At 40.4% G+C, this 11,977-nt stretch overlaps 1 protein-coding gene across 2 annotated transcripts in view; it reads right to left on the reverse strand.

Annotated features, from left to right (window-relative positions):
* The window catches only part of LNPK (lunapark, ER junction formation factor), a 31,625-nt gene extending 25,381 nt beyond the window's left edge, over nucleotides 1-6,244 (reverse strand). Inside the window, exons 1-4 of one of the 2 annotated variants that reach the window (XM_015868448.3) lie at nucleotides 6,170-6,244; nucleotides 2,934-3,015; nucleotides 2,245-2,286; nucleotides 1,773-1,960 (exon numbers count right to left, since the gene is read on the reverse strand). In XM_015868448.3, coding sequence (XP_015723934.2) covers nucleotides 1,773-1,960; nucleotides 2,245-2,286; nucleotides 2,934-2,960 — 257 coding nt within the window. In that variant the 5' untranslated portion in view covers nucleotides 2,961-3,015; nucleotides 6,170-6,244. Of the gene's footprint in view, nucleotides 1-1,772; nucleotides 1,961-2,244; nucleotides 2,290-2,933; nucleotides 3,016-6,169 lie in introns of both variants that reach the window. The other variant, XM_015868447.3, reaches the window with a different exon arrangement.
* Between the last annotated feature and the right edge of the window lie 5,733 nt (nucleotides 6,245-11,977).

Raw genomic sequence — 11,977 nt, forward strand, 5'->3', positions numbered from 1 at the left:
CAAGTCTGGCTCTCAGCTTGTGATCTTACTCAGAAATCCCACCATTCCAAAAAAGTGAAGCAAGAAATGAGGAGACAAACTAGGGAAAATCCAAAGTGAAAATTCACACCAGAGCACCAGAAGCCATCACCTTCAGTTGTAAATTTTCCACTTCTACACAAAACCTCCTTATCTCAGTCACAACAAGCTTCCTTTTCTACACGCTTTCACTGGTAGCCCAAGCAAGCTTTGCCTGCTAACAACAAAAGCTTTCAAATCATTGCATTGAAGAGCTGAACAATTCATATTGCTGTCAAAGATTAATCTACAAATTATTTTCAGAAAAGATGCGCTGCCCATCTATCTTCTCCACAGGATTCTATAACAGCAACACACAAATACATTACACATAACACAATATAACATATAGAGAATAACTACATGGATCCTTCAACACGTTACATGTTATCCACGCACCGATCTTGCAGATCCTTAAACATACATTAGACTCTTCCTTTCAAATCTAGAGCTAGAGGACTGGCAGTCTGGTTTCCATACAACTGTGCTGCACAAACACAGACAATATTCATCATGTTCATCTGAGATGACGTAAATTCCTATGATGTAAAGCAATAAATGCACTGTGCAATCTCCTCGCTAGGAAATCTGCTCAGAAGACCAGTTTCCCTTGCTGATGGCTGGGGGCACGGAGGGAAGAAGTGAAGGCACTCCTTGGTAAGGTGGTAACTCAACATTCTTTGGTTTTAAATAGAAAAAAGTAAGTGTGGAAAACAAGTCAGTCATGAGGACAAATGGCCGATGGTGTAGAAAAAGATAAGACAATTCTCTCTCCTATTCACATTCAAAGATGTTACAGTGTTTTCTATTTAAACAGTCAAGGAACTTACAGGGGGATAAAAAACAGCTATTTACATAAAATTTATCCTCAATATATTTAACCTGACAATCTTTCATGTCACTTCAGTATTAACATTCAGCTAACATCAAAAATTCAGTTTTTCCAGTCAGTCTCAAATTTTTTCTTCCAATTTTATACGGTTCATTTCACATACAGCCAAAATACCTTGAATCACTTCCATACAGTAGTGTTACTTTTCCAAGACAGCAGTAGAAATACAACGCAAGATAGTGCTCTTCTGTTTATATTATGTTAACTTACAGCTTGTAAGGTGGAATGATACAAAGACAGTAACATATTCAAAAGGTTATTTATGAGGAAAAACTCACCGATATAGATGCCTTCACTGGGAAATACTGAGGCAGTCTCCACCAGGGAGAGATTTCCAAGAGATGCTGCCTTAGTGGTGGTCAGCCCTTAAATGAGGTCTAGAGGAGGTGGAGTCAAGCTCCACTCCTTCAGTGAGCACAGCTAAATTACTCTCACCTGTGCTCCCACAGCTGACCCAACACTTGCCTCATCTGATTAATCAGAGGTTCAGGCTGTGATTACCAATTTCCCATACACAGCTGCTCAGGTACAATTCTCTCTCTAGCTCTGGTATAATTTTGATAAGGCAAGCAACTTTAGATGCTAACATCTTCTGATGATAAGACTTAATTCAATACTAAATCCAGACCCCAGATAAACATCTCCCTTCAAGAAAGTGTCTGCCTTACTGCTTAGAATTATTATAACACGAAAAGTAAAGCAAGTTAGGAGAACTCAAAGATCATCAAAAACAAACCCAAATCCCTGCCACAAAGTATTCTCCATCTCCTTATATCAAAGGGACAACTGCTTAAATAAATAAATAAATAAAACATTTACTTACATCAGTGGAAATGCAAAGAATGGAAGTGTCATTAAAAGCCTCGCCGTCCATTCATCAGGAAGACACCATAAATATACAATTAAGCAGGTGGCAAGATAAAGAATTGAAGAGTAGAAGAGTAGCCTTCCAACCCATAGTTTCTGTAGTCTCTGATTTTTTTCTCTAAATTCTTCCAACGTCTTTATTTCCTGTAAATAAATAGGTTCAACTTCATTAATTAAATGTATCTGTGTCTTTTAGAAAGCTGCTTTTAAGTGCTTACTAAAATTAGTCATATCAACATGACTCAAGCAAGTATATTTTGCATTCTAAAACTATTACCAGACATGTGGAATTTCAGATGTCTGTAATGCTTTCTTACTAACATGGGAAGCTGCTGAAACCATAGCATGATTTTACTTAAAATAAAAGCAAGACCAAACAGGACACACATTTCCAAACAAAACCAAGTCACCAAGAGGCAAATACATACCTTATCAATTTTTTCTAATACTTCTACAGTAGAAGGCTTTGCCTGCTTACAAGGGAAAGAACAAAGACATTAATCTGACTAAAGCAATGCACTGAGGATTAGTGTAGATTAACAATTCCCTGGCAAAAAGACATGTAATAAATATATCATCTGTTTTATATTAAGATAATTTTCCTACTTTAACAGTGACAAATAGAAGACACTAGCACATCGCCATCTTACAGTTGCCAAGACTATGGATTGAAGGCTCCACTCCTACACCACAAAAGATGAAAACCTACATGGGTACTGTAATAATAAATGTGTGGGTAGGAAGTAAAACAAGAAGTGAAGCGGTGAGTGGAAGGAAGAGGTAAAATGAAGAAAATATAGACAAGAAGCCACAATTGAAGAACTCGAATACTTCTTACCAATACTCATTCCGCACAAAGAGACACTCTAAATAAATCATAAGCAACTGCAAGTAAGCATTCGCATCTCCAGTAAAATTCCCATCGGGAACAACCTGGAATCTGCTTTCTAAGAATCTTCCCTAATTTCTGAAAAGTAGGAAGGTACTAATTACGATCCCAAACCCATTGGACCACAAATTTGAAGGCTAACATAATAAGAAATCATTGTAGAATTGGGAAATCTCCAGTATTCCAAGCTAACAAAAGATTATTACATTGTTAAAATATTTTACTTACCCTCCATCTTGAAATTAATCCACCCATCTTCTACAGTGGACAAAAGTTGGTAGAGCTATTAATCTTCTACAAGATTTCACAGCTAGAAGTAAAGCATTAAGCACATAAGACCAATCTAACAGCATTCTACAAGAGTGATAACATATTCTAACATAGAATTATGTCAATGCAGCGTATAAGATCACTGCATAGTTATCTACCCGTATGCTACCATAACACCAAGTCTCTGTAGGCCCTCTTGTAGGTCTCTTTATCAGCCTGAACAGGGACAGCTTTATTAATACTTTGTAAGTATGTAAACAGAGGGGGACCCTCAAAAATAGACACAAAATAACCATCACCAAGCCAAAACCCTCCAGCACACACACACACAAAAAGTCATATAACTTAGTGTTAAGCAAGATAATTTATAAAACCGAATTCCAATTAATTCCTCACCTGCTCCTAAGCTCAGCTCTTCATGATCCTTTGTAACTAGTTGATACCCCCAACATTCACAATTAACATGCTACTATTCCTGAGAAAGAGGCTTTCTTCTATAGATTCCCTTCCTTTTCACACTCATCAACAAGAACTTCTCATATAGCATTATTATTATACATAGCATTACAGCAGGCTACAGAGATTTCACATGCTATAGGAAAGCACTACACAAGCTCGTGTTCCTTGAACACAGCTCAGGGCAGTCACCGGCACATTAAATGGCTCTAAAAGCTATTCTAGGCACGCAAAAGTAATTCAGTCTACACAAATCCAGAACCCATGAACAGTGCTAATGTAAGAAGCTGTGCCTAGGTTCCTGAAATAGAAGTGTTGCAGCCTTCCATCAGTCAGTAGGCGGAATAAATGGACTTGGAACCTTAGAATACATAATTTCTCTCCAGTCTGGACTGAAACAACAGAACAAAACAAAAAGCACTGCCCAGCTTGGCAGAAGTACGTGATTATTAGTTTATTAAGTTACTTTTGGCCAAGCATTGAAAGATAAAGAAACCTCAATTTAAAGATGTTCCCTAACTGTCTGATGCTGTCAGAATGAATTAATACAACATAGGATACACACTACTCACTAACGCTACTGTGTTACAGCCTCCTCTTCACCTTGTAAGAGAGCCAAGGACTTCAGAACGCAGAACTGCAGGCCCTATGATTTTGAAAACCCATCCTTGAAGATAAGCAAATCTGTATTTGAAACACAGCCAAAACAAAGCTAGAACAGATGGGCACAGAGCGGGTAAGCTACAGAAAAAGCACTATTACTCCTCAGTCTTCTGCATAAACCATCCAAACAATCAGTAACACAGTAACTCGCCTCAGCAAAACAACAGCAGCTTTCCAACATCCCATGATCTGGGACGACACTTTCTTCACAAGTACTTCCTCACTGAGATAGCATCATCATTGCAAAACAGAGCCAATGCTGTTGGCTGACCAATTAAGAAGCTTGTAAACCTGGCACGTGGTTCCCAAATCCAGTTTGGTTTAATTATACTGCCACTGGTGCTTGGAGCACAGGTGGCTTTTTTAGGTTCTCATGGCCTTTTGGAGCCATTTTCCTTCATGCCATAACCACAGAACCTCTGACACTGAACTTCAAGGGCCCTGTGAGCAGAGATTATTCATAAGCCATTGGTGTCACAGACCTCTGAAAATTAAAAGCTCGTAGTATCATATGGTATCTATCCATATGTCTTTCAAACTATCTGGCAAATATCTGGAAGGGAAACAGGTTTGACAAGTGTCATCACACACATAATTTCATACAAACCACGAGAGCAACAGGCTTTATGGATGCTGCCTGTGAGTCAGTGTTACCAAAACCCTTTTCCAAAGAGGATTAAGGCCACTGAACTCACATTTACAATTCAGTCACTTAATCCTTAGTTACCAGATGGAGAATTTTCTGTGTTTACTATGGATCACTGCAGACACTTTCCTTCCCCCTTCTCCTTCAGAAGGCGACACTACTTCAGCACAGAGCTCTTTTCCTCAGTCACTACACGCTGCAATACAAGAGTTGTGAAAACTCCATAGGAGGTCATGAAAACACAACTAGTGATTTCTGTTGCCAAAGTCTCAAATATATGGTAGCATATATTATATACGTATGGTAGCATCTCCTCTACCCAAAAAACAGCCAACTTAATTAGGAAAAAGAAGACATGCCACAGAAGGACAGCTGGAGCAGAAAAGGCTTTTCTTTTGAAAGAAGATGGATCACATACAATTACAGAAGTCACCCACCAAATGGTTTGATGATCTCACAGCACCTCACCAAGTTACACAGCCAGGCAGGCTGCCTCCCCCAGCCAGCAGCACAGGCAGCACTGCGTTTCAGAGCTAACACAGGGTCCAAACAACACCAGGTACCCTCAGGGCTGCCCTTAGAAAGGGCCCAAAAGCACGCAGAACATTGTGAGCACTTTCTTCAAGCTAAGTTCAAAGAAGTCCTATGATTAAAAAGCTCTCCAGAAGTTCAAATCCCTAAAGTTAAGAACTAATGCGCTGAAACTCATGACTAAATAACACCAAACCAAGTCATACTGAAAGGAAGGAAGGCTCAGCCAGGATTCTGCACACAGACACACAGGCATTGCAGCCTGAAGGGGAGTGCTATTTAAATCAGGTATTCTGCAAGCCTTCTAATTTGTTCCTACATAGACCTCATCAGTTGCTCACCGTGACACCCAGGGATGGAACTGCCACCTCCAAACTGCGTGTCCGTGTCTGCTCGCTCTGCTCCCCCCCAGAGCCCAGGCTGGTTGGCCTCAGACACCCACAGCGAGCAGAAGCACGTAAAGCGAGAGCATCACCTGCCATGCACTGCTCCCTGCCCTGCTCCCTCTGTTAGAGGCACATACTGCCTTTAGTTAGTGACAATAGTGACAACCTTCTCTGCCGTCCGCTTGGAAGCACCACAACGTGCTCCTCGCCACACACGGAGCACGGGGCGGCGGCTCAGGATCCCCCCGCGCCCCACAGCGGGCGGCAGCTCCTTCCTCCCCCTCCCTTCCATAGTGAAGCGCCGTGCTCCTCCCGACAGCGGTTCCCCTTCCGAGCCTGCGCCGCCGACACGCCAGGGGCCGCCGGCTGTCAACGGCCGAAGGGAGGGCGGGGATCGTGCCGGCGGCTCCGCTCCCAGCCCGCGGGAAGCGCCGCGCTCCCACCCGCCCCAAACACCAGCGAGTCCCGCCGCGGAGCCGGGCCGGGCCGGGCGCTCCTCCCGCCGCACGTACCTGCCCCGGGACGGGCCGCGCATCCCGCCGCCACCCGACGAACCAGGGGCCGGGCCGCCCCGCTCCAATCCCATCAGCACCCGCGACATCGCCACAGCCAATCAGCGCCGCGCCGCCGCGGGGCGCGCAGGGACGGGGGAGGGGAACGGGCGGCGGTTCGGTTGTGTGGAGGGTTCGGTGTGTGGCGGTTCGGTTGTGTGGTGTATTCGGTGTGTGGTGCACAGGAGGTTGCTCAGCTCTTGGATAATAAACTTAGATAATGATGGTGCTGTGTTTTGTGGTGCTCTTTTTGTTTGTTGTGCTGTGTTTATTTGTTGTTATAATGCTACAGCCAACAGTAGCGTCTCTAAGACGCCTGTCCGCCTTTTTTATTGCCATAAAGTTGTTGAAGTCACCACAGTCACCAGCCCTGACTCAGGGTATCTGAGGGACACCCCGGACTGTACTTTGTCCTGGAGCCCCATCATAAAGCTCTCTGGCAGCAGGCCTCCTCCATTAAGCTCTAATTGCTGCTACGCAATCATTAACCTATTGAACTGGTGGGTTTAAAAAGGTGTTGATAGCCACCACCATTCAACCTTTCACTCAAGAGAAGTGTCTCATCTATGTGACGTGACACGATAGTATGCAGAGACCTGCTTCCTTCAGCCCAGATCTACCTAAAAGAAGGAAGTGTGCCCATGTAGCTGGTGAGCAGAACAAATCTGAGTATAGAACCAGCTTGAGGTTTTTAATGAGGCTCCCGAAGCATGCTCAGCATCATCTTAAAGCAGACCCTAAATGAGACCGAGCAGACTGAGGCCATTTAATTTAACTCATTTAGATACTGAAACACTGTCTACATTGCAATTTGAAATGTCACTGCAGCAAGCTTTAAGATCACCGATCCTACTAATCCATAGCACTAATCCATATTGACTACTGTCTGCATCTGCTGCCATCTCACCAGCATTTTCACTGTATTGTCAATGAAAGAGTTTAAGAATTCCATGTCACTGTATGTCTCATTGCTCTGAGCAAAGCTGGCAGTGTTGTGACACAGCTCCTCTGTTTCTCTTCGCCAGTCCTGTGTTCATTGCCATACAGCACACGGGCTTCCTCAACAGTGCAGCTTCTCTTCAGGTCACTTCCTCACATGCTGTAGATACTTCAGTAATTAAAGCAAGCCTGAGCTTCCAGGAACACTGGCCACTGGCCACTCAGCTCCACCTTCCACCTGCACAGCTACCCTACAAGGCTGGCTGAGTGAAGCTATTAGGGCTGGTTTGCTGCAGCTTCCTCATATGCCATCCCCAGCAGAGCATCCCCAGCCAGCTGTGATGGCAAACTGAATCAAGCCAGCAGTGGGTCACGTTTCTTGGGGCCCAGACTCTGCTTCCTGGGCATTCTGAACAGAATGAGAGCATGTGGCCTTTCATAAACAACAAACACATAGCAATGGTAAAACTCTGGATTATTATTGTGACACAATGAATCAGGAAAGCACTTTCTCATAAAACACTGAAATATGTGTTTATTGTGTCGCTAGAATCTCACAAACAGAAGGAGCCTAGTATGAAATTGACACGAGAAGCAGAAAGATGGTTTTGGCTGCATTTGAGATAAGTCGTGCTTCAAATCACGTGTGGAGCTTTCAAAGCAGTTATGACGCACATAGAAGTGCGTATCCTTCCCTGATGGGCATAACTTCAAGCATCTGACTCTTTAAAGATCGTAATGAGTAATATATGTTCATGGGTAGAAAAAATGACCGTGTAAACCATAACTCAATGTTCTGTTAAAAAAAAAAAAAAAACAGTCTCCCAGAGAAAGCCTGATTATTCTCACTGCAAGTATTTGAGCTGTACTAATATTTAAGTCAGCTGTATTATTTTGGCTTCCTGGAGCAGTTTATTCTTTAAACAAATTAGGGTTCTGATTCAACGGGATTCCTACTCTTCAATAAACACATAAGTACATCCTTAAATTTTATTAACATGTATTTCCTTGAAAATAAATAAAAAAGAATGCTATCCAATAACCTTTCAAATATGGCTGTGCCTACTGGGCAAAGCGAGAACTAACCCAATAAAATAAGGGCCAAATTATGAAATAATTTGAGTGAAACTCCTCTAATCTTAAGAGGATTTTTACTTGATTAAGAATAATGGAATTTGGAACCAAGTGAATATGACTCAAGGGGTGAATGGGAATGTTCTGCTCTTTCAGCAGTGAGCCTTTCTTCCAGGGCACTGTGTGTGTGTATGAAGCACAAACAAGTGCAGGAACATTGTGCCATTTCCATTCAACCTGACTGCGTTTTAGTGCTTGCCAATTAGTCAAGCTGGAGGAGACAGGCAATGAGAAGGAAAGTTCTAATTAGTACATATATTTTGCTTCTGATAACTGTTCAAAATAGTAGATAGAACATTACCTACATTAAAGGCATTTCATACGTACTAGTGATTGTTACAAAAGCTTACTGTAATGAAGTATTAAATTTGCATATAAAATTGTTCTCAGCAAAGTACCAGGTACTGGATCTGCTCACAGCCTTTGTTCCGGTTGGAAACCAAACGGAACCACATAATCCGAGAATGCCAGAAATAAGACAATAAATATTTTTGGCATGGTTTCAAAGGTGTGTATTACCAGACATAGACATGTAAAAGTAATGGCAAGTTCTACAAAGATTATGAAAGAAATAAAATCACAGTTCGTAATTCATGTAATCATGTTAAATAGCAGGCTTATAAAACAATTCAGGTAATAAAATCCACATGCAAAACTATCTGTGATTTCATTCAACTAAAGATGACTAGAGTTCCCCTTGAAAACAAACGAGTATCATGCAAGCAGAAGGACAAAGAACGGTTGCTTTGTGTTCATATTTAATTATATAACCTCTGTCAGTCTTTTCACACACATTATTTTCAAATAACTTCCAAAAAAACACATTTGAAAACATTCAGAATTTCAGATCATATCTCAGCTACTCTTCTTTGCCAAAGATATTACAGTGTAAAGCTCTAGATAAGATCTGACTTTACAGTGACTTCACATGCAAAACTCCCAATGAGTCAACATGACTTTCTTTTATTATAACATACCAGTAAATGTCCAAAACTAAACTTGAGTTAATTGTGTTAAGATGTCCAAGTATGTTTGTTTTCTTAATATAAAGCAATTTCTTTAAATATATGTAGAAGATGAAAAAAGAAAAAGAAATATTCCCTGTAATAGCAAATAACTCCAGTGACTCCAAATGATAGGATTCAAGGTCATTCCAAGGCTGCTTTGATGACACAGAAGTGTTTAGATTATATGTCTCGAGTTTTCAAAACACAATTAAGAACTTGCACTTCGGAGTATTTAATTTCTACTGAAAGTTGTTTGGGTGCCCTTCATGTTCTGCTCAAATACTGACACATAATCAGCTGGTGGATAGGACCGTGAAAAGTAAGGGCAAGCTGTAAAAAGTCAAAGAGTGTACATGGGATTCTGGGGGGAGAAATGTGAAATAAAGTTTACATTCTTTAAGTAACATAAACTAGAATAAAATACACTAGAAAATGAACTCTGATTAATTTTTCAACACGGACAGCACAAGTTGAGCCCTCTTAAGAAGAAAAGAGTTTACTAGGATATAAGGAAAACAGAACATAGTGAAGTCTAGGAGGTTTGCTTTAGGGCAAAATATATATTTTTGCTGGGTCTGAGTTATTTTATTATGTCTTTTTTTTTCAGTAGTAGATCAGTTCTTTCATGGTAGAATAGCACAAAAATCTGTTATGTTGCTTTTTATTCTTGCGAGTCGCTTCTTTACAATGAACAGCCTTATTTTACACATCCATTTAATCATCTTTAAGACAGATAGATGCTGAACTTGAACATCTTAATCTAACATATAATAGAAACGTACTTATTCTTTCTATGCTGGTTCTCTTTTTTAGGAGTCTGTTCTTCAAAACACCATAACCTCTTCATTTTCATGAAAGAACCTGACACCATTGCACATGGAAAAGATCACGGGGGGGAAAAATTATTTGGGGGAAAATAAAGCAATACTGTCTTATTCATGACCCATCTGTCTCTTGTTTGTTTCCTGTATATAAGTAGTAAACAGTTTGGTGCTGTCTCTGTTCTGCACTTGAATCTCTCATTGCTAGCAAATTGGGTCCTGGAAACCTCCACAGTACAAATATATGCCTCCTGCTCAGTCACATACTGAATTATACTGATCTAATAAACATCTTTACAGATCATAATCTTCCCCATTTGGCTTGCTTACTTACTTTCCAGTTTACCATCCAAAGAAAACTTTCAGAGAGGTTCAGCGGTTCAGCTGAAATACTGCAAGGGATTTCATTTTTAGAAAGTACTGAGTGTCTAAACTTTGGAAATCAAGTCTCTTTTAAATGTTTTAGAGGCATCTAAGAGTGGAGGAGCTCATCCATATCATCCATACTCAATGGGCATTGTTTTCACCAATATGCATCTTCTGATTTTTTTCCAGTATGTTTAGGAAAGTAACTTCTGATGTATGCAAATTATCCCCCCCTCCTTCCCCTTTTTGTTGTTGTTGTTGTAATATAATTTAAAATTAACAGTAAAAATAAATCATTACATTAATGCTGGGAAAAGAGCAGGCACCACACATATTTCTAACAATCTATAAATGAATTCCTACAAACTTGTTTATTGGAAAAGTCTGGTCATAAATTGGCCAGGACACAGAACTTTATATGAAAAGAGCAGAACATTGAACAAAAACATTATAAGTCCATAGTATTAGATTTAAAGTAAAGCAACCACAAACTCCTAAACATGTATCCCAAAACTCACAATCTCTAGAATGAAAGGAAAAGACCACATCATATAACTGTCTTACTCAGGCAATTCGTTTATTTAACTTGTTTATTTTTTAGTTAAACAAAATCCAAGTATCTCCTGGGAAGACAATGCTAATAACAAACATAACCACATAAGCTTTGTATATGAAATTCAATTTTAGCTTTAGTAGGGCCTGTCAAATTGGAAATTGCAGTAAAAAGCCAATAAACTTTAATCAAATTCTATCACACAGAGAGATTGGACGGTTTGGTTTTACTCAGGTTGCTACGGTATTTCTGGTTTGATCCCGAGTCCTATTATGCTAGCATATTCCTTTGATATGTTTCTTAGACTTGGAAGGAATCTACTCTGCTTTTTAACAAGGAAATTTCATGTTAATAGAAGAAACCCTGCTTAACCAGCACATCTGAAAAAATCAACCTCTGTTTCCCTTTTGTTTTTCTGGTGAAGTTAAGAGTTTTCCTGAGTGTTATCATTCCCCTACCAACGGAACTGACACTAACTCCCCTGAGAACGTGACTGTCCTATTAGGGGGCACCTAATATATACCCACCTGTAGGTCACTGGTTTTAAATTTCTCCTGACATTTCCACCATTTCTTGAATTCTTCCTTCTTTAGCATGCCTTACAAAAGTATGTGCATTGACACCTACCTATAAATTCATTACTTTACATCTGAAATCATTCCTCGCTTCTTCATGCCGAGCTCAACTATTTGTGTTGCACAATGGGCACAGCTGCTCTAAGATGTCCTTCAGTGTTCAGATGTTTCCTCATTGCTTTACAAAAAGGCTTTGGGGTTATTAAGTTAAAAGATAATACATGCAGGTTCATATTTTGAGCTCAATTCTGTCTTTGACTTAAGCAGATTTTTCTTTGAGGACATTTACCTCAAGCTCCCGTCGTGACAGAAATAATGGGAAGAAGTCTTCGTATGCTTCAAAACTGCAGCAAGGCAAAAGGTAGCAGCAACCT

The sequence above is a fragment of the Coturnix japonica genome, chromosome 7, assembly GCF_054131305.1.
Source record: "Coturnix japonica strain WE chromosome 7, WE-NBRP24, whole genome shotgun sequence".
In the NCBI taxonomy this organism is placed as follows: Eukaryota; Metazoa; Chordata; class Aves; order Galliformes; family Phasianidae; genus Coturnix; species Coturnix japonica.